This window comes from Abramis brama (genome assembly GCF_963993115.1).
Source record: "Abramis brama genome assembly, chromosome: 11".
Lineage (NCBI taxonomy): Eukaryota > Metazoa > Chordata > Actinopteri > Cypriniformes > Leuciscidae > Abramis > Abramis brama.
Window position 1 is genome coordinate 34,098,526 of NC_139973.1, and position 23,318 is coordinate 34,121,843.

Genomic DNA, 23,318 nt, shown 5'->3' on the forward strand with positions numbered 1-23,318 from the left:
ATTATACGTATATAAGGGCAGATGTTGTTACTCACTGTCAGGTAGCTAAAGTCACACTGCAATGTACACAATAGAAACAGAAAACAAGACACTTGTAAGGTTTTTCTCGTATTATTCATATTTACAATTATTTTAATGAAATTCCCTTAGAGCATGTAAATAATCATGTAGGCTAACTTCTGTGTAATGCAGATGACTATATTGTTTTCTGTTTAAAATAAATAAAAAGGTTGCAAAATAAAGAATTTAGAACTAAATTAAATGAGTAAAACCTTCAAATAATAAAAAACTAATTTTCTTTAATGGAAAGCCTTAAAGGGACAAACTCAAAAAAGTTAAATTCTATGATACACCCTCATGTCATTCCAAAACTGTATGACTTTATTTCTTCAGAGGTACATATAAATATACATTTTTTTTTACTATAAATGTTTCAGTGTTTTTTTGTTTTTTTTTGTCCATACAACAGAAATTAATGGCTTCTAATGACGTTTGGTTCCCAACGTTCCTGAGTTACGCAGAAAAAAGAAATGCATATAGGTTTGGAACAACTTGAGGGTGAGTAAATGATGACATTTCATTTTTGGGTGAACTATCCTTTTAAATGGCGTGCATAATATTAAAATTGTTTGATTAATGATTTTCAAGTCTTCAAATTTCAGATGAAAATGCCAGTGGTCCCCATAAACACATGCCAAATTAAAGGGATAGTTCACCCAAAAATAAAAAATCTTTCATCATTTTCTCACCCTCAAGTTGTTCCAAACCTGTATGAATTTCTTTCTTCTCCTGAACACAAAAGAAGACATTTTGAAGAATATGGGTAACCGAACAGTTGACAGACTCCATTGACTTCCATAGTATGGGGAAAAAATACTACAGAAAGTCAATGATACCCCACAGCTGTTTAGTTACCCATATTCTTCTAAATATCTTCTTTTGTGTTCAGCAGAAGAATGAAATTCATACAGGTTTGGAACAACTTGAGGGTGAGATTTTTGGGTGAACTATCCCTTTAATTGGTGTTAGTTCTGTTCTTCTTATTTCTCCTCGTCACTCCAGACCTGGAAATCCTCAAAATCAAGTACAGTTTAAAGTGGATTAAGAGTGCTCAAAAATACTTGATAACAGCTTAAAACACTTGTTTTCTGTAGCTTTTAACCATTGACTGACTGTTTTACAGTATGCCTTATTGAGATGTATGTTATTTTACAAATGATGTAAAGCACATTGGTCAATGTGTTGTTTTAATTGTGCTATACAAATAAAGTGACATTGACATTAATAAAGGTTTAGGTTTTATTAATGTTTTCACAAGGGCAAACAAAATGTCAACAAAGTATTGACACCTGAAAAAAAAAGTGAACAGAATTTTTTTTTATAAAGACTAAAATTTTTTCAAACAAAACACACATTCATTTCACCATAAAAGGTGAAAAAGAAAGTTTATTTATATATCCACACCCATCTGCACTCCTATAAAATGATCCCTTAGCTCGTATTAAGACTGGTCTGTTGGCCTGATCCATGCAGCCGGTACCCACTGCGGTTCATCCTGAGCTCTTCTCACTGCAGTCAGCAGCTGAACACATGCAGCCTGCAGGCCGTCGTTCACGATCACATGATCGAAGAACTGACAGTAATGCTGCTCCATCTTGCGTCCTGCATCCTCTATGTCCTGAAAATCTTCATCCTGTCTCAAGAGAGAGAAAATAATAGAGAACAATGGAGATGTGGTACTTTAAAGACATAAACTGAAAAGTGAAAACAATGATAAACCGAGACAGATAAAGATGGAAGCTCACCTTAAAGGGTCGGCTGGTGTAGTAATTTGTGATGATATGAGAGTTCATTCGTGTGCGTTTCATCTGCTCAACAGTAGGAGGCTTTATAAAGATGACATACGCCCTCAGCTCTGGGGTCCTCACTGACTCTAACGCCTGAAGGTCAAGAACAATCGTCAGAATATGTCAGGCGTAATTCAGAATATACAACAACTATTGCTTTTTATGAATTGTTCTCTGGAGAATTGTAAATGGTTTTGCTTAATTCCATTGCAATTCAACTCAAGATTAATTCTATAGCGTTTTCCCAATACATGTTGTTTCAAAGCAGCATTACAGTTAGGAAGTATTCTTTTATCAGCCAGATATGAGTGTGTCAATGTAATGTCCATATGGCAGTAATATATAAGCTATATAATTTATAGCCTATAAGATAGTTAACAACATGTATTCAGTTTGGCAGTAACATTGAATGTGTTGGGCAGTGATTACAACTTAAGCATAATATATGAAAGCATTGTTTGTCAATCCAAAGTTGGCATCATATATGGGAATTAATTATTTTTTTTACCTGTTTTATCATCTACTAGTTGAAAATCATAAATCTGATTGTTTAGAAAGGTTATAATCACACTTCTATTTCAAGGCTATTATCACTAAATAAACTAAAACTGAAACTGTTAAAACAATTTTTGTTAAATAAAATATAAATATTTGATGAAAAACTTGTTAAAAATGTTGCCTGGGCAACTAACTAAAATAAGTTAAGTTGAAACACTAAAATTACTAAATAGAAATAAATTAAAACGGAACTAATTGAACTAAAGCTAAAACTGAAATAAAAATAAATTACTAAAAATGACAAGTTATAACAAGTTATAAAATGAAAATATAAAAATTACAGGTAATTCAAAATATTTATAAAAATAGTATTTCAAAAACAATAAAATAACAGTTCTCTTCAGCAAGCGGCAAGATTTGAAATTTGAGCACTAGTTACACATCTATGTTTAATATTTAGGATTAAAGTCACCATAAAACCAAAATTGACAATTCTTGTTTGTTTATTTTTTTTAATAGAATTTTGCAGTATTTATTATAAATGATTTATCCGTGCATATGCATATTTTTTTTTATTCATGTGCGCTCATTATCTTTAATCAAAAAAACTTCCCCTCTCTCTTGCAGCAACATCTCTTCTCTGATGACATGTTTACTGACGTGAGGGCGGGACAACCTGTCAATATCATGAGATCCACCAATAGCAAACCACAACCATCCAATCAATACCCGATGGATAAAATCAAGTCCTGGCCTACATTTAGTCTTGTTCAAGAAGCCGCTTCACTCGGATATACATGACAATAGGGAAGCAAAAACGATTGCAGCTTCTGTTTCATGCTGACTTTAAGAGGTTGTTCACATTCCTAACATTAAATATTAGCAAACACCACTAATAACAACAGATGAGATAAGAAAAACTCACATATGGCTCAATGTCAATCACACAGATCTTCTCACTTGCCAAAACATCTTTAATCGCATCCACACTAGTGCCATAGAAATGACCTCTCAACTCCCCAAACTCAATGAACCTGAGGAACAAAGAGGAAAAAAGTGTCACTGACCTATTTAAGATTAAGAAAAACATTCTGTCAGATATTAAACTACTGACTGTGTTAAACATACACTAGTATATTAAGATCACCTGTGATTGCAGACCATGGTGTCAAACTGCTTTCGGCTGATAAAGTGATATTCTCTGCCAGATTCCTCATGGCATTTGGGTGGCCTTGTGGTATCTGAGTGGAAATAAAAGTTAGACATCTTTAAAATCAGTACAGTTATATCACACAAAGTCATATTTGTAGTATGAAACTCACGAGGAATGGCTCCTTGGTAGACCTTTGGATTGATCTCAATTAGCCTCCTGCGCAATTCATTCACTCCGACACCGGACGGACCTGACGGCATATCGTATTCATACATGATCATGTGCAAACAGGAATGGAGCTACACAAAGTTGTACAAGATCAACACTACCGGTGAAAAGTTTGGGTCAGTAAGATCTTTTAATATTTTTTAAAAGAAGTCTCTAATGCTCACCAAGTCTGCATTTATTTCAATACAAACAGGTAATATTGTTTAATTTAAAATAACTGTTTTTTATTTAAATATATCTAAAATGTATGTGGAAACGATACTTTATTTTTTTTAGGATTCTTTGATAAATAGAATGTTCAAAAGAACAGCACTGTTGTGAAACAGAATTTGTTTTAACATTATAAATGTCTTTACTGTCATTTTTTTATCCTTGCTGAATAAGTTAATCTTACTTACCGTAAACTTTTGAATGGCAGTGTATCATGTTTTCCACAAAATATTGTAAGCGGCAAAAACTGTTCTCAACATTATAATAATAAGAAATGTTTCTTGAGCACCAAATCAGCATTTTAGAATGATTTCTGAAGGGTCATGTGACACTGAAGACTGGAGTAATGCTGCCGAAAATTCAGCTTTGCTTCACAGGAATGTAATATTTCACAATATTACTGTTATTACTCTATTTTGATGAAATAAATGCAGCCTTGGTGAGCATAAGACTTCTTTCAAAAACACACAAAAATCTGTAAAAATGTTGACCTGTAGTATATACAGTATGTGTATTTTGCTGCTGATTTTAGCCCACTCACCCATCAGCGCTATGAGGCGGTGTGTGTGCTCTGGATGGTGCTGGTACCGCACCACCTCCTCATAAGGGTTGACCAGGGAACTGTAACAGCTTGTGGGGCAGCGCATGGTGCAGAACTGGGACGTTCCAAAAGCCTGACTTCTCCGCCGACGACAAAGACGCAGACTTCGTCGAAAACCAGCTGACATACACACCATAAGATGTACAAAGAATAAAAGCACATTAAAAAATGCAAACAGTTATATGATGCTACAGAATCAGGAACAAATACTTAAAGGGATAGTTCACCAAAAAAATAATATTCTTTCATTAATTACATACCCTAATGTCATTCCAAACCCGTAAGATTATATATACGAAACACAAATGAAGATCTTTTTAATGAAATCTGAATTTTCTGTCCCTCCATAGACAGCTACACAATTACCACTTTGACACTTCAGAAAGTTCATAAAGAGACAGTTTTCTTAAAATTTTCTGAAGAGACACGATCGCTTTATATGATGAACAGATTTAATTTAGGTTTTTATTCACATGTAAACATTGATCAGCGAACATAAACAGAAGCTCAACCATACTTGTTTGATGAGCGAGAACAAACTTCATTGGTTCTTGCAGAACCTCAAACGCGCTGCGTAACATGAGAATTAACTTCATTGGTTCTCGCACGTCAGGAGAACATGCTTGAGCTTCCGTTTACCACAACTGATGTGTGAGTTGATGAATGTTTATATGTGAATAAAAGCCTAAATTCAATCTGTTCATCATATAAAAATGTCAAAAAAATATGACTAAACCTCTCAATTCATATGGATTCGTTTTACGATCTCTTTATGAACTTTCTTAAGTGTCAAAGTGGTAGTTGCTTATTTGTCAATGGAGAGACAGAAAGCTCTTAGATTTCATCAAAAAGATCTTCATTTGTGTTCCGAAGATGAACGAAAGTCTTACGGGTTTGGAACGACAAGAGGGTGAGTAATTAATGATAGAATTTTCATTTTTGGGTGAACTATCCCATTAATGCCTGTATGTGGTATGTGTTATATTTTGTTATTAATATAATATGCTCAATGCATGTGATCTAATTGTGATCTTACAACTAAAAAAAAACCCCAAAAATTTGTTTTGTCATCCCCAGTCACCGGACTGGTCATTATGAAAAAAACACTATTCATTTAAATCATTAGTATGTATGTGTAAAACGTAGGTTTCTACAACATAGTCGTGGATAAACTAACTGAAGTTGCCATCATCAGGTCAGTGTTTGTGATGCTGTAAACCATCTAATCTGCTGTGGTTAATATAAACCAGTAAATCTTGTAATATCTGAGAGACACTCACTCAGATAAATCCCCTCAACGTTCGTGCTGAATTCACTCTCTTCTGAAACACATCACAAGACAGTTTATATTTGAACAAATACAGAATAATTATCAGTGACTTAATGGAAAAAAAGAAGCAAATCAGCACAAGCAATGGTAATTTATATTAAACTTAAGGATTTCTATAGTAATGTGTACACACTCACCATCCTTTAGCTCTTCTGATGAATCATCATGAAGGAAACAGCGACATAAGTTATCAAAGGCAATATTTTAAAGTATTCAAAGAGGCACTCAATGTTGTGGCACACTTCATCTTTAACGCCATAATATCATCATTTGTACACAAATCTAGTTATTGTTATAGTCACAGAAATAGTTTTGTTTGGGGGTCAGTACCGTTACACATTGACCCTAAACCTGAATTCATAAAATGTTTCTCCTGATATGTTCAGGACTTACCTACCAGAATCAAATGCCTCTTCATCTGTGCACAGGGAATAAAAACACACAGGTGTAGGTTTAACAAGCATTATATAAGATACTGTTTTAATTCTCATTTAAATCAGACAAGAAAACGTACCTGTTTCTACACATTTCTCATCTATGGCAATCATGTCATCCTCTTGGGGGAAGGAAAAAGAGGAAAAAATAAAGTGATGAGTCTAAGGTCTGTTTCACATGCAGTATGTAAGCTTAAGTGTAACTACAACAGCAGGTCTGCTTTCATTTTCTGATACACAACTAAACTGTGGCCCTATAAAATGTAGCATGGTTTTCACAAAATATTAAGCAGCACAACTGTAGAAATTCTAATAATTATAATAGTAATCATGAATTTTCACCATATTTTCTGCACTGACAGTTCTTCTAAACCTTGTATTGTATGTCCACTCTATTTGGGTGGGAAGTATGAATACTGTAACCTGTTAAAAGGACAGTTCACCCAAAAATGAAAATTCTGTCATTAATTAATCACTCTCATGTCGTTGCAAACCCATAATATTTTCGTTCATCTTCAGAACACAGATCTTTTTGATGAAATCTGACGCTTCAAAAAGTCCATAAAGATATATTAAAACTAATCCATATGAATTGAGTGGTTTAGTCTGAATTTTCTAAAGAGACTCGATCGCTTTATTTGATGAACAGATTTAATTTAGTCTTATTCACATCTTCAAAACTCTTCAATTGTGTTCCGAAGATGAACAAAAGTCTTAAGTGTAAAGATGTTGAGTAATTAATGAATTTAAATTTTGGGGTGAACTATCCCTTTAATATGAATTCTGAAATAAAGTCAAATTCAAGAACAGACCTGTGTATTTCTAGACTAAATGCTCACCTTCATCCACAGTACTCACTGCAGGTTAGCATGGAAACAAAAGATAACCAATACATATCAGCTGAATTAAACACATCCTGAATAAATGCACATATAAAACAATAACAGCATTTATACAGTTTACTCACAGGTTTTGCCACAAGTGTGAGGATGATAAGGCTGAGACCACCAGAACTCTTTCTGCTTCCTACAAACACACACACACACAATCGTATTTGGCTTTTAAAATTGGGGACAGCAGTGATTATCAGCGTAATCTCAAATCACATTCAAGTCAGCTGCCAAATCTCATCAAATCATAGCCTATGCAGATGTGTTATTATTCAGTCACCGACCTTTAACCCGACTACTTAGAACTGACCTTTTCAGCAAGCTCGTGGAAGGAATGAGGCCAGCGCAGGCAGAGACGCTAGGTAGTTTTACAGCCTGCCACCAAAGGGTGTCCGACTGATCCACAATCTCTAGGATATCTCCCTTCCGGAACGCCATGCCGGCATCTGCGCAGGGAATGGAAGGGTCCACGTGGGGATTGTAGTCCACCATGGCTCGCACATACAGCTTGAGAAAAGAGAGCAAAAGTCAGTTTACAGACATAGATCAATACACCTTGACACTTAGCATGTAAATCTTAATCATGTATAATTATTTATTCCAAGTTGTTATAAAATGTTTTAATTCCTATTAGTTTGATCTAATAACTAGTCAAGTAAAGGCAATAAGCTGATTTCACTTCCGGAACATTCGTCATACAGAAAATGAAAGCTCAAGACTAGTGCATTGCATTTTGGGAATACATACACATTTTGGAAAAATGAAGTAGTGTGGTATTATTAATTACACTCTATGTGTCGCTGTTTTGCTTTCGTTTTACAAAAAAACAGTAATGGAAAGCTGCTGCTGCTTGATTCCTGCCTTTTTATTTTTTTTAAATACACATATATTAGTGACAACAAGGACAGCCCTGTTTGGTCTCGCACCTCCTCCTGCTTTTTTGGAAACTTCTGGCTATCCAACTATACTACTTAATCCAAAGAACTGGATGCTTGATTCCTGCCTTATCATCGGGTATTCCATGCTATTTCTGTTATAGACTAATCAAGTGTTGACATTTGATGGCTCACCATGGTTTGGTTGTTGACTGGCCTGTCAGTGATGGGAACCACCTTAAACATCATGGTTCCATGGGAGTGAGCCTGTGGTAGGAAATGAAGACACACAACTTCATGAATTTTGATTTATCATAGTTTTCTTTTATTTTCCTTTAAATGAAATGAGAATAGCTTTGTTGTTTGGTACAGTAAAACCATTGGTTTGACTTTGAGATAAAGAGAGTTATTTATTTTATTTTAACAACCAATGCAAAGTGTTATTCTGGGTAACACTTTGCATTGGTTATGGATATATTCATATATATATATTGGTTATCTGTTGTAATTTTGGATATATATTATGGATGTGTCTTGCTGGTCCAAAGTGGTTTGGGGCTGGTCTAGCCAGTACACTCGAATAGCTATGATGTTCAATGAAAAATTTGGTAAAGCTAGTCAAGATGGTCTTGCTGGTTAAGCTAGTGTAATGGATGCCAGCCCGGCAAGAGCAGTGCTGGTAAACCTCACTCTCCTGGCCTCAAGAGGCACACTAGCAACTGACTCTTGTTAGCCTGCTTGCCTCCCATGTCATCAGCTGCCGGTTCGAGCCCTTCTTAAACTGGGCCGAACAGAACCGGTCACATTGGTGCCGTGACCCGGAGGGAAGTGAGGTTTAAGAGGTTGAGTGTCACAAAGGTCAGCTGCTACGAGCTATTACAGAACCTGTTATCTAAACAGCAAGAGGACACACAACATATAATATACACTCATATGAGTGAGTGTGTGTACTAACCAGAATTTGTATGATCTGTTCTGGTTCCAGTCCAAACACAGGATTACCGTTTACTTCCACCAGCCTATCACCAGCATGCAAAAGACCTTTAACAGGAAGCACATAGACAAGAATGGAGACTCCATGAGACGTAATATAGACATAGAGAGTATGTGATAGTGGAGTATGGTTCAGAAAAAACAGTACAGTCAGGGATTTCTCACCACTGCGGTCAGCCAGTCCTCCATATATAACCCGAGCAATGTATATTTCTCCTGTCACATCATCTCTCCTGATTGTTGCTCCCTAAAAAAGCATATATCAATGCAAATATCTACAAGGCTTAATTCGATATGCATCAATCACAAAACATGCATTCATCAAACTAATCATAGCTACATCTGATGGAAGTGACATGCCAGGAACATTGTTCAATGACAAATTGAACTGCAATGTTACATGAAGAGAAAGAGAAAAAAGTCAAAAGAAGAATTAAATAATAAAAAAGAGAAAATATGATCTGATAAGGGATAGAGTTCATGGAGATGATGAAGATGTTAAACCAATGAGAATGACCAATGAGAAAACAATACATCACTTCCAAAAAGGTAGGACAAGCACTAATGTGACAATGGTAACGTCAAGGCCTGGTGGTGAGTGGTGACATAAAAAAACACACATATTAAATATTTGAAAGACCTGCATGCTTGAGACAGCAAGAATCTGAAAGGATGTTCATAACGTGGAAAAGTGGAAGTAGCCTCATTCTTTTTTCTTGTTTTTCTTCTTCTTCTGGTTAAAAAAACATCCAAATGTGCTGCTGTTCACTTTGTGGTTTTGAGCAGGGCTGGATGTCAAGGACCCATTGGTCATCCAGTCCTGTACATCAACCTGTCTCCTTTCAGAAGATAGTGATGGCTTTGTTTTGGGATTAAATGACCTCCCCTTTGATAGCACTGGCTGCTCCAGCAGAGTGATGGCAGATGAGGAAGAAGAGGAGGAGGAGGAGCAGGAAGGACAATGAGAAAAGCGAGAGGAAGAACCAATAGCTGGACTAGTGGGAACACTGAGCGATCTGCTACTCATCCGATTAACCCTTGTACTTGCAGTCTCAGCGCAATGTGGAGACACTGAATTTGTGTTGCTTGTGGATACTAGCTCCTGGAGCTTCTCTACTACATAAGTTAGCATTGTCAAAGCCTGAGAATTCTCCTGCACACTCTCAGATATGCGTTCAGTAGCAGCGGCCATCCTCTCACCAAGCAGGTGGACGTTTTCAGAACTGCGCTCCATGCAGCTGGTGGCCTGCTGCAACGTACTCCGCAATTCATCCAGACCTTCCTCCTTTGCCAGCCTTGTATGGGAGCATGTCATGGTCTCCCTTACCCGATGACAGTGCATTGGGCTTGGGGGAGCAGTTCTGGCATGAGGGGTTGTTCTAGAAGGTTCCGAAGGAGGATGATAGTAGCAAAATGATGAGGAAATCCATGGGGAAGGTTGAGAGAATGTATGTGGCACAGAATTAGCAACATCACACTCCTCCCCACTGTCTAAATCCTCAATCAAATTGTCTTCAGAGAAAGAATGAGAAATGAATGGTGAAATGGATGAAGACAAGAAAACAAAGAACACTAATTAGATGATGCTTTCAGCAGAGGCATACATGTCGCAAATCTTGATGAATGTAATAATGGGAATCTCCAAATCCACAGTTTTGGTCCTTACCAATCACAACTGTGCTACAGACACAAGGGGTGGAGCAACTGAGGCTCTGTTTCCATAATGCATTGCTCTTTCTGCAACTGCCAAAAGTGTTGCAGAGGTGTGCAGCAGTGGGAGCAACAACACTTGGGGACACAGTCTTGGTGGATATGGAACCACCCACCCGGGGACCTTCCAACTTGGCATCTAAGCCTCCATCCAGCCGTCCCCCAGCTGAGAAGAGTCCACGGTGGGTTGCTTGCCTTAAAGTTTCCCAGTGGCTTTGAAACCTTCTTCCAGTTCTGGTCTATCCATGACAACACACAGCTCATAGTTACCAAACAGAACTCTTTACAAGATCAGCTATTAGTGAGATTTAAAAAAAAAGAGCAACAAACAAACTAATCTATAATAAACACAAGACGAAAGTTTTTAAACCACTAGCAGTCTTTACCGTTGTACCTTTTTGCCATGCTTATCTGAAAGAAAGGCTCCAGCAATGTACATTAAAAGAGCCAAAATAAATCACAGGACAGGTCAGTAAAAGCAAGTCTTAGATTTGCCTGCCACTCCTTTTTCTGGTCATGCTCACCAGAGGCTGATTGTTTTTGACTAAGCAAACAATCCTCAAGGCTTCCTCATCTTCAGGCAGGTCTTTAGGCAGTGCTGGCAGATCTGGCTCATAGTCCCTCAGACTTACTGTGTCATGAGCCGAGAGGAGAGCCTGAAAAATATATGCGTTTTTTATTATTTTTATGGTTGACAAAACATTCCACACAACTAATTGAATACTGAAAGTGTACATCTTTAAAAACGTAAAAGAAACATAACAACAATGTCTCCCAACATCTATCGGTCCATAAAGTCTGGCCTGAGAATTTGAAAAGTTTCTGTTGTGTAGAGAGTGATGGCCAAAAAACGAATTACTTTGCCCCTCTAAACCACTTACTGTTTTAAAAACATAATTGTAACTTTAGAAAGAATGCTCACCTGAAGGTGGGGTTGACTCAGGAGGGCATACAATTCTCGAGCTTCATTTGAGGGGTTTGGGACTGCAAGCAGGTCAGACAGAACCTAGAGTTCCAAAACAAAGAGTCATGACTTATTAAGAAATCAAAATGTATTAGCAAAAAAGTTGGAGTCAAGACCAGACTCCCTAAAACCAAGACCTCTAACAGACCCTCTTAGACAGAGATGGCAACTCCAGCCCTCAAGATTCATTGTCCTGCAGAGTTTAGCTCCAATCCAAATCAAACACACCTGCCTCTAATTTTCAAGTATCTTTCTAATTTCTTTGGTTATATTAGATTGACAGTGGACCTTGTGGGCCAGAGTTGCCACCCCAGCTCTAAGGCCTAGATCCAGACCCCCAAAGGCCCAGACCAGCACTAGACATCACAAGCCCCAGATTCAGCCCACAACCTAACCCCAAAGTCACAAACTGGTGTCAAGAGGTCTTAAGACCAAGACCACAAGATCAAGACTCCCGATTGGTACAATCTGCAAGTCCCCAGTCACAGGAAGAGATCAAGCCATCAAGGAAGTATAAACAGAAAGTACATGGTACGAGCAGACCAAACTATGGTGAAAATTAAGGACAGTGAGAGTAGAGCTGACCTGTAGTGAGAGTCCAGACGAATAGGAGAGATACGGCCTAGCTGGACCCTTTATGTGCCTCTGTAGACATTCATACACCTTCAGAGAAAAAATAAATAAATAATGATGAACCCTGACCTATAACTCACTGTTAATACTATAAGTTTTTGTAGGATGGACTCTACCTTTAGTAGAGACTGCAACCAGGGGGCATTGAGGAGACTGTGCAATAGTTCAGCTCCATTTATATCTTTACTGATAGAACCCCTCACCTCAGCAATCACAAGTGCTAAGATCTGTGTCAGGCCTGTAACATACAAAGCAAACACCTCTAGAACTTTAAGCTTGTTGGGTACATGGCAGTTATTTGCCAGTGATGCTGGATGGCTTCTTTAGCAGCTATAGTAACGTTAATATTAGCATCTTGCTAATCACCTAGACAAAACTAAAATTTAAGTTGGCAGCTTCCAAATTTAAGTAGTTACCTGTATTGCAGTTTCTTACCTTTGTCTCCCATCTCCAGTGGAGCCGACCCTTGATCAGTCTCCACGTTTGGTCTCATTGTCAATCCAGGAGGGTTTTGAGGTTCAGGGAATAACCAAACAATACACTGATCCTCCTCATATACAGCTGCAAGAAAACCCACACAAACTCAAGTACAACTGCTGATCAGTTATTGCCTGTTATTTCCAAGTGAATTGTAAATTCAGTAGAAATGTCATGTTTTACAAAAGCACCGTAACCTTAAGTAGACCATAGAACCATTGGCACGCCGATGGTCTCTATGATCTACTTAAGCTTACAATGCTTTTGGGAAATGCAGAATAGAACCTTTTGTAGTTGTAAATACAATTCCTGTTTCCTGGCTTTCCTCACGCATACTTCATTATGAGTTAGATATGCACTTAAAATCTTTACAGAGAAAAAAATGGTGGTTGTTTCAGGCGGTGTTGCTTAACGATCAGGGCTGGTATCCAAAAGTTTGTAGGTTCAAACTCAACAAGGATCATCATTGTGCTCAAGGATCATCACTGTGCTCTTGTGCAAGGCAGTTAACCATAGTTTGGTCCATTTGGACTGTCCTTGTCATTAGTGTCCTATACTTTGGATAAAAGTGTCAACGGTATGACACATTTGTGTTGGGGCTGATAACCCAGAGGTCTTAGATTTCAAAATGGAAATCCAGAAATCCAAGAATGGAGGGGGTACATGAATACCCTTGTCACGGTTTTGACCTTGAGCAAAGCACTTAAGTACAGGTTACTCCAAAGGACCTTTCCTGGTTATAAGTACACCCTTAGTGGTTTTGGATAAAATCACATTTGCTACATAAACAATAACCAAAAGATCACATGAAAGAGTGCAATATAAATATCTCAACAGGATTCGTTATGAACACTGTAGGTAAAGACACTGAATATTAGTTTGCAGATCTTTAGAACAAACAGGTGCACATAATTTTCAGACTTTATAACTTAAATGGGTTTGACATATTTTCAAACATTCTTCTTTTTGAGAGTTACTGTCCTTTTAAAAGTCCTTTTAACTCGGTGTTTCTGTATTTGAGTCAATTTGCATTGCCAAATCTGATTCTTGACTGAAGGATATGTATAGAATGTACACATAACATTGCTGAATTCCAACTGGAGCATCCCAGGAATACACACAAGGAAGGATTTAACGATTACAGTGAATAAAAAGCCTACTACATTTGTCCCGCAGGGAGCTTCCTCATTGATAAGCCTGGAATGTAAGAACCACAAACTCACATCCAGGCAGAGAGACTTAGTAGCAAATCCTGTTCACTTACCTCCCACTTCCCTCACGTTCAGTTTGTCTTCTCAGTTTAGATCCCAGTTTAGAATTTAACACACTGAAGAACTTCTGAAGAGGATTTATTTTGCATGATGGCTGTCAGTTTTAACTTGCTCAAATATGATAGTATAAACAGAGGAATAACGTGGATAGTATTCCATAACAGAGCACAGAAAAGTCCTCTTGGAAAAAAGAAGCGTAATCCCTCTCTATCCTGCTTAATCCCTCACAAGCAAATGAGTCAAGCTGGGGAGAGAGAGAGAGTGTGTAGAAATGTGAGAGGAAATTAGGAAGGGAGGGATTGGACAGTCAGGGTGTCTCTAAGAGTGAATGTGTCTCCTTTCATATTCTTTCAAACATCATTCTAATCACAAAACTCCAGTCTTTCAGCTGTTAATTCATCATTACACACAATCAGTGTCACATTCTTATTAAGATTTAATCATTCCTCATCCTCAACCACTGCATGAGATACAGAACACCTCTCTCTCTTTCTCTCTCTTCCGCTGACCCACTCACACATATTTACCAGCTGATGATCCCACACTGAATACATTCTGCGTCACACGTACATGTAATCCTCTTGATTAAAACAGTGGAGTGAATGACACATTCTGACTTGTTTTTGGATTCTCATCACACTTTTTTCACATTATACCATTTAAAATAAAACTGTACATGACAGATCAGGTCTAGTTGTCACAAGGGGTTTATCTCAGAAACGTTTTGAGACAAAATTTCAGTTGCATAAAAACTTGCATTAGTCAGTTTATTATTTTCTTATTTTATATTAAACTCTATTTTTGTTGTTTTGAAAAATGATTTACCTTGATTTGAAAAAAACGACGTGAAAAGAATGACGTGAGGGTGAGTAAATGATTTTTGGCTGAACTTTCCCCTTAAGTGGCACTAAATCATTAATATGGCCTATTTCTTTCACTTCCTTTTATTACTTTTATTAATCATTTCAATTTGAAACAATTGGGACTTCAAACAGTTTAAAAAGTAAAGTCTTTTTAACACAACATGACCCAGAGCATTGTTATACTGTTCAGTAGATGCCTATCAACTCATCTCTGTAAAAGCAGACTTTTTAATATATTGAAGCGCCCCATGCTTAAAAATGTTGTATACAGGCATAAGCTGATTGGCGGAAACTGTATCCATTTTCATGATATTTTACTTCATCTCGTCCCTCTCTCTACCACCCTATAAAATCAGTTTAAAGTAAAAAGGATGAACAGAAGCTGATACTTAAGGCCAGCCTAAATCAGTCATTCCAAAGATGTGTCAACATTCCTCCATTCTGACAAGGCTGAAAACACAAATATTAAAAATACAACAAACCATTTAATCAGACAGGATAACAAATAAATAAGCTTATCAACATTCATAGAGAGTAGAAACACTTACCTAACCCAATGGTCAAGCATCCAATCAAATGATGTGCTAATTGGAAGCTATTTTGGAGATTATACAGAAACAGCATGACTTTGAAATTATTTTTGCCAGTAAAATAGTCTAATTTTCATTTAATTTCATTTTCCCCCTCAAAAACAAAGTTCAATGGATGGTTTCAACAGTCGCTGATGAAGTTTTAACAGCTTAATGCTGCCACTTCAGTGGAAACAGACAACTAAGAAAAATTTAATTTTGGTTTATTAAGAACCAGCTATTTTTATGGTAACCGTTTATGATGGTCCACTTTAGACATTCTACCAACTTTGCAACATGCCGACTTATTCTACTAATCCGAACTTAACCATCTACTAATCCGAATTTAACCGTCTACTATACTAATACTCTAATAGTTTGTTGACATGTAGCTGCAAAATTACTTCATCGAAATAAAGGGTAAACTTTTTTTGTTTTATTCAAGCCCCCTAAAAAGTTTTGGAAACAGCTGTAATAAAAGGCCAAGTAGGAGAGTCAAAACAACCATTTTAATTCCCAATCATTGTTTTATTGCCATCTATCTGAATTATGTCATTAAACAATTTGAACATACAATATTCTTCAAAAACGAAACTTTATACATACTTGCACACATACGCACACTCAAACACAGGTTAATATGTACACCTTGGCTCAGCCTAGAAAAACTGGTGTGGAAATACAAACCGTAACTTCCTGTACGCAAAGTACAACATGAATCGTTATATTCATGCAACATCTCACGTGTCAATGGTTGCAAACATCAACAGTCCTTCGCCGTAACAGTTTGCACGATTACATTTAGTAACATACAATCACACACTAGCATCCAAATCCTGATCTCTGATCCTCGGAAATGGGTTTTCTGGCCATTTATTCGAACTCACTGTCCTTCTGGTGCTCTGTACGTGATATACCCTGCAGATTATCTATGTCGCTCAGATTATCTGTGCTGCAGCCAGATCTAACCATCAAATAAATAAAACAATGTCAATAAAAGGAAATAATGCATTAGGCCGTTGAGCTTTAAAACGCGTGACTCAACTCAAAGCTATTGCTGGGTAAAGAGATGTATTGACACACATCCATAACACTGTCAGAGGCACTTTTAAGAACACTTCATGAGAAAGAACTGATTTTAGCAGTGAATACTACAGTGCTTGCCTATGTCAAGCGACCTCTCTGCAGTAAAACGCAGAAAATAAATCTCATAACCAAATTAGTTCAGCATGCAAATTGTGGCTCGTTGCTTTTTTCCAGTGTGCCAGTCAAATCCACTAAAAAACTTAAACACTGCCAACGGTTACTCAGAGATGCAGAAAAAGTTGAAACCATTTTAAGTGTTTTTTGAAATAAAGGCTTCAGAAAACTGACTAAAAGAATACTTAAGAGTGCATCAAAAAAAAATAAAACTGCTGGAAACTGTTGTGCAAGTGCATATAGAAAGAACCAAAAAATTTGTGTTGACCCATAAACACTTTCTATTTCTTAGTGTCAACGGTTTAAAATACCAAGTTCAATTTGGCTGAACAAAGAAGCTGGTAAACAAAGACTTGTATATAATAACGCAGGTCGCCATCCCTGCACAGTTGGTTAAGAAAGCTCAAAATGGATCAGACGTCAGCAATAACAGTTTCTTTTCATGGACATTCAAGCACAAGAAGCACATAATTTTTCATTTATTTGTACAGATTCATGATTTAGGTCCATGACAGTGTGCCGTTCGCCATGTATGATGTAATACGATCAGGAAAATGTAGCAGTTTACTTCAAAGATGGAGGTAGATTGCAACCATTATTTCAGATGGCTTACAGTACACTAATGAACTTCATACATCATTAATCGACAACTGGCACTGGATCGACCAGTGTGTGCTTGAAGGGGAGAGGTGACATGCTGTCAAACGTCATACATTCTGAGCCAATGAAGTACAGGCTCTTTAATAAAAGAACAATGAGTAATGTATATCTGTAGCATGATGGAATGGCAGCAGTTAAAACGCCTCAATTATGGCTTTTTGAGCGAGGAAGACGCAAAAATGTAATGAATAAATGTTAATAAATGCCAAACCAAAGTCTGACTTGCACATAAACGGGAATGTGAGAATGTCAGATTCTAATGGAATCACCCTTCACCGGCCATGTGATCCAGGCTCGGAACATGATTGGCTCCTCACACGTCAAGTCCGTTTCTTGAACACTATTGGCTGGTCCGTCATTGCACTGCCTTACCAGATGGGTTTGGAGAGATCATTACGTTCATTACGTGACCTTCTCGTGCTGGATTTGATAGTAGCATGCCTGTACAAAGCAAATCAGATAAATCATGTTTAAAAAATGTCATATTTAATTAATATTTAAAGACCACTGAGGCAGTTTATGATTAGTTGTCTGTTACTAAACAACTTTTACATTCTATAGGTGCGATGTTCAGCAAATTTTTACGGATGAAATCCAGTAATTTGAACGAGAATCCACGTGACTGGGAATTTCATGTGAGGGCAAAAGACTTCTATACGCAGATTTCTCAAACGGTTCAAGTTGGTCATACAGATTCACCAACAGAAAGTTGCTTGGTTTGAAAGTGACTTCATGCATCGCTACACTACTGACAATTGACAGTGGACCTTTTTTTGCTCACAAAATTTTGCCAATCTGACAACTTGAAAGACAAAGTTTAAGCTAATGTCTGCTATAGTGAATGCAAAAAAAAATAGATATTTGGCTGAAATTTTACAGATGTGACCACATGTTAACACTGCATGGTTTCACATGAAACCATGCAGTGGTTTGATAAAATTACAAGTTAAAAAAGCAAAAGTTAAATATATACACTTATATACCCTTATATACACTATACCTTGAGTGTGGTGAACATGATGCCATGCTCTCCATGTTGTACACATGGATCCATAAGGTCCTCAATGAGACTGACCTCTGACCCCAGATTCCTTATCCTGAAGAAAACAACAGCTGTCAACTAAAACATGCCTTGTTTTTAAAAACGTGTTATTTTCTGTGCTAAAGCATATGCTGATAAAAAAAAAGACTTTTATGTCTAAAAGCAACACATAATCATTTATAATGATTTCTGAAGGATCATGTGACACTGAAGCCTGGAGTAAATTTCGCTTTGCATCACAGGAATAAATTACATTTTAAAATATATTAAAAACAAAAAGCTGTTCACAATACCTATTGCTTTTACTGTATTTTTGATCAAATAAATGTAGACTTGGTGAGCAAAAGAGAAAGTTTTACTATCCCCCAAATTTTGAAAAGTAGTGTACAATACATACATATTCCAAAAAAAGGGTGCATTAGAAATGCCATGTGATCTCATCCTTACCGTGCACGCAGAACAACAAAGAGGAAGACAGGAAACAGGTCATCCATGGACCACAAGAAATCCTGTTTCAGGAGTGTAAGTACTTGCTGGGTTATCTCCTCAAAGGTCAGCTGGATGACCTGAAGCTTATCTGAGGGGGTAAAAGTTGTGCTGTCGAAATAAAAAGAGAAAAAAACCTTGAAAACAACATACCAGAGAGAGAAACTACAAAAGTTATCAGACAAAAAACAAAAAAAACTCCAACCTTATTTGCTGTAAAGTCTCAACCGCTGAGGCAAAACAGGCGTCTTTAGTGCTTGAGAGAACCTACACACCAACACCCAAAATATTTCCATGAATAATTCTTCATGTTCCAGGTTCTTATTTCAGGTATAATCAGGTTATTGCCTTCAATGAGAGTTTTATGAGATGTTTTAAAGTGCCCCATTATGCTATTTAAAAATTTTCTAATTTTGTTTTGGAGGTCTCTTATAACAGGTTGACATGCATCCAAGGTCAAAAACACTTTAATGGTCAAATTAGATGTTGTTTGCAGCCAATGAAGACCAGTGTTGGGGGTAACGTATTACAAGTATTACAAGTAATCTGAGTTATGTAATCAGATTACTTTTTCAAATAACTAGTAAAGTAACATTACTTTTCAATTTACAACAAAATCTCTGAGTTACTTTTTCAAAATAAGTTATTTTTCCATGTTTTGTATTGACTGACCGCTCTCCTGTCCCCATGTTGAGAGAAATTGTGAGTAAGTGCAGAGGCGTTGTGTGCGCTGCGTGAACATGAAGCTTATTGTAGTTCTAGACTAAATGTGAACATGCATTTACTCATCTCACTTGCACAAAAACAAATTTAGTATTCCTCAAAATGAATAAACAAAATGAAACACAAACTCAGAATATTATACAAGCAAGCCCAGTCCAGCCCAGGTAAGAAACACATTACTTTCCATAAAAAGTAACTAAGTAACACAATTAGTTACTTTTTAGGGAGTATTGCAATATTGTAATGCATTACTTTTAAAAAGTAACTTTTCCCGACACTATGCAAATTTTTGTACAAACCTATGTACGTTCATGCACAAAGACAGACTGGAATTTCTGACGACTAATTTCAGGAAGTTCAGAATCGGTTCTTTCGTTTGGAAGATAATAACTTCATTTATTGGGCATTTTGAAACTTTGCAGACCTTACATTCACAAACAGCTATATTACACACTACACGAAAAGAAATATCTGAAAAAGCATAATAGGGGCACTTTAAAAAAAACGTATAGAGTATATAAAAGGACATTTTAAAATACCTGCTGTTTTTCTCCATGTACTGTAACAGTCACAGGCCAGAACTTCCTATGAAAACAGTTGTTAGTAGCAGTAAGATGGATCACTAATCAAATCCAAGTATGTCTCATTGTAGTTGTGTGTGGGACTCACTCTTGCACCCCGAGGAAGGCGAGCAGCGCCAGGTCTGGTTGTTTGTTGAGTCGGAGCACACACTCCCAGTACACATCATCCTCCTTCTCTTTCTCTAAAGCGTAGAGAGTGAAGAGAGGAGGATAGAGACGTGGCAACAGCACCGGCAGGAGGAGAGCAGAGCTGCTGACCACACACCTGCCACACACACACAACACATCATATGACTACTAAAAAAATAATGTGTTAAAGACAACAGCTCATAAAAGCACAGGAAAATCATCTGAATTTATAAAAGTATGAGATAAAAGGTCAAAATTATGAGATACAAAGTCAATGATATAAAAAGTTGAAATTATAACTTTATCTCAACTGCGTCAATTTAAACTTTTATCATAATTATGACGTAGTATGTCATAATTTCAATGTCTTTTGATGTCATTCTTATGATTATCAAAGCATGATTTTTATCTTATGCGGTGGAAATGGGCTTACAGAGTTTGCGCCTATCAAGTTCCAAATAAAAAGAGAAATTAATCAAATCAGATTAAGTACTTTTCATTTACTAATTTATCAAATATAAGTATTACCTCATGGTGATTTAATATGTAAGCATTTATTGTTTCACTCCCAGTAAAAAAGCTAACTGTGACAAACAATTACAGTTGTATAAAATAAAATTACTCGCACTGTAATATCAGAATTTGGTCAAGGTATTATTTTTCTGATAATATTATATCTGATGAGATCATGATATCTTACATACCCGGGTTTAGGGGACTCAAGCTGCTTCCCAGCAGGGTCTGAGCCGCCCGTCTCTTTTGGAGGCTCAGCCAATGAACCTCCTTCCTCAGGCAGATCAGGGAAGAGGAATCTAAACACAAACACACACACATAAATATTCATGGAAAAGACATTTAAAACAGACTTTGTTGTCAGTTTGACTCAAGCACTTACCTGACGAGCTGGAAGATGCGGCTGAGATAGGACTTGATCTCATTGACGGCCTGGGGCAGTAATCTGCGGTTGGCCCCAACACCAACGTATGTCATACGGTACACCGAAACCAATGTCTCCACCAGTCGACCCAGAGGATGCAGTGGGGTATCACATGCCTAGGGTCAAACATTAGGGGTCAGTGACATATAGTGCAAAATCATCACATCCTAAAGCATCACACCTGCATCCTAAAGGAGCAAAGAGTGTCAAAATACATTGGAAAGACATTATTATATTAAGAAAATGTGGTTATTATCAGTTAATTGATGACAAGTGGCAATGCTTACCTTGACGAGGTACCGGCGGATTGTGTGATACACCTCTAAAGTCACAGGACCCACATGATGAGGGATAAACTCAAGACTCTCCAGCGTTTTGTGATGAGAGCGACTCAGCAACTCTGGACTAAAAAACAAACACACACGTTCACGTGCTATTTGAAATGTCCTACTTCCCACTTCTGAAGTCATGATTACAAGATCGCCGCATTCAAGTGATTTGTAGTCGGAAAGATCAGGAATCAAGGAAGACACCAGGTTTATTCTTGCCTATTTATTGGGAAAATCTTATTAAAACCAAAATGATATTTAGCATCCTATTCATTGACAACCATATAAACATTCACCACGCTATCTAGATAGCCTGTTTGCTGACAATTCTGGAATCCCGCTGTGTATAAAACATGCAATACTCTTTAAATGATTATTCATATATGCAAATATGCACTACTTTAACGACAGGACAAGGTGATGTAGCTGTTGTGGAAAAAAAAACTAATAAAGAATACCAGTCACAGCAGCAATCATCCATTTAATTTGCAACAATCAAGTCCCACCCTTAATTTTTTCTTACTGCTAAAATAGGATTAGGGTTTGATTTAGGGTTAGTTGCATGTAATTATGTATAATTTACTGGTATTACTACAGTAAGTACATGTGACAAGAATACTGTTAAATAAAGTGTTACCTTCATATGAGTATAAGTCATACTGCCCACCCCAAATTAATATATTTATTTTGGTTACACTTTATTTTAAGGTGTCATTGTTCCAGTGTAATTATATATTTAAGTACTGAGTAATATTAAGCAACTACATGTACTTCCTATAGGTAGTTGCATGTAATTATGTATAATTTACTGCTATTACTATGGTAAGTACATGTAACATATGTAACAAGGACACTGTAAAATAAAATGTTGCCATTTATTCTGCTTAGAGTACTTGGTTGTCAGCTTAGCAACATGCTTAAGTCAGGCTCTACTGGAATCAACTGTGAGTGCATGTGTGTTTAAGTGTACCTGTCTCTTTGCTGTCTCAGGTTAGCAGTGAGCGCTACAGCAATGTTGTCCCACGCTGCAGTGGTTTGCCCTTGTCCGGGAGAATCACAACCTAGCCTGTTCCAGCACTCCACGAACACGGCCTTCCACTTGTCTTCTGAATGAACTGCTAACCTGCCCAATTTACTGCAGACAATCACAATCACACATAGATATAGGCTCTTCATCGAAAATGACAATGTCACTTAACATATGAATATGCTACACAGTTCAACACATGCTCTTACAGTGCATGAGCCTTCTCCTTGTCTGAGTCGTAGAGGCTGGATTTGTAGTAGGAACCTGACATCTTTAGTCCGGTTCCCCAAACCCCACTAAAAGAGCCTTCGATATAGTCTCCATTCGGCATGGTCAACATGCCCTGCAGAAAGAGAAGATAACAGACTTGTTTGTGTGAACATACACCACCATTTAAAGGTGCAGTAAGCGATTTCTGAGAAACACTGTTGATATTTGAAATCGACACCCAAACAAACACACCACTCCCCTCATTGCTCCGCCTCCAAAATAAGGAAAGGCTTGTTTTCAAGCCTTCTTGCTGTCTATAGGCGCGTTTCCATTACAGATTTGCGCAAAACTTTTGTGATTTTTTTCTAAATGTCGACAAAAAACTATTGCGAAATGACGGCGTTACCATTAAGCGATGTTATGCGACTAAAACTTTATTTTTTCCTCT

General features: G+C 37.2%; 2 protein-coding genes across 6 annotated transcripts in view; both read right to left on the bottom strand.

The window, feature by feature from the left end:
* Positions 1 to 1,285: 1,285 nt before the first annotated feature.
* mpp4b (MAGUK p55 scaffold protein 4b) lies at positions 1,286 to 14,355 on the bottom strand. 2 transcript variants are annotated; one of them, XM_084128773.1, is made up of 22 exons: positions 14,108 to 14,355; positions 12,802 to 12,927; positions 12,483 to 12,604; positions 12,319 to 12,396; positions 11,692 to 11,775; positions 11,294 to 11,425; positions 9,225 to 9,306; positions 9,022 to 9,107; positions 8,262 to 8,333; positions 7,502 to 7,698; positions 7,269 to 7,327; positions 7,141 to 7,158; positions 6,382 to 6,423; positions 6,265 to 6,285; positions 6,005 to 6,019; positions 5,818 to 5,856; positions 4,478 to 4,657; positions 3,668 to 3,748; positions 3,493 to 3,586; positions 3,271 to 3,379; positions 1,806 to 1,940; positions 1,286 to 1,693 (listed from the first exon to the last, which is right to left on the bottom strand). In XM_084128773.1, exons 2-22 carry the CDS (start codon positions 12,857 to 12,859, stop codon positions 1,502 to 1,504), a joined length of 1,896 nt encoding a protein of 631 aa, XP_083984899.1. In that variant the 5' UTR covers positions 12,860 to 12,927; positions 14,108 to 14,355; the 3' UTR covers positions 1,286 to 1,501. The 2 variants fall into 2 exon arrangements, with proteins under 2 accessions (XP_083984899.1, XP_083984898.1); XM_084128772.1 differs by having other exon boundaries at positions 5,818 to 5,859.
* Positions 14,356 to 16,053: 1,698 nt separating this feature from the next.
* Positions 16,054 to 23,318, bottom strand: part of als2b (alsin Rho guanine nucleotide exchange factor ALS2 b) — a 31,567-nt gene continuing 24,302 nt past the window's right edge. For all 4 annotated transcript variants that reach the window (XM_084128963.1, XM_084128962.1, XM_084128961.1 and 1 more), the window contains 11 exons: positions 22,870 to 23,003; positions 22,604 to 22,768; positions 21,592 to 21,709; positions 21,263 to 21,420; positions 21,072 to 21,179; positions 20,327 to 20,503; positions 20,197 to 20,242; positions 19,140 to 19,201; positions 18,896 to 19,045; positions 18,407 to 18,503; positions 16,054 to 17,847 (listed from right to left, as the gene is read on the bottom strand). In XM_084128963.1, the coding sequence (XP_083985089.1) occupies positions 17,809 to 17,847; positions 18,407 to 18,503; positions 18,896 to 19,045; positions 19,140 to 19,201; positions 20,197 to 20,242; positions 20,327 to 20,503; positions 21,072 to 21,179; positions 21,263 to 21,420; positions 21,592 to 21,709; positions 22,604 to 22,768; positions 22,870 to 23,003 (1,254 nt within the window). In that variant the 3' untranslated portion in view covers positions 16,054 to 17,808. The remainder of the gene's footprint in view (positions 17,848 to 18,406; positions 18,504 to 18,895; positions 19,046 to 19,139; positions 19,202 to 20,196; positions 20,243 to 20,326; positions 20,504 to 21,071; positions 21,180 to 21,262; positions 21,421 to 21,591; positions 21,710 to 22,603; positions 22,769 to 22,869; positions 23,004 to 23,318) is intronic.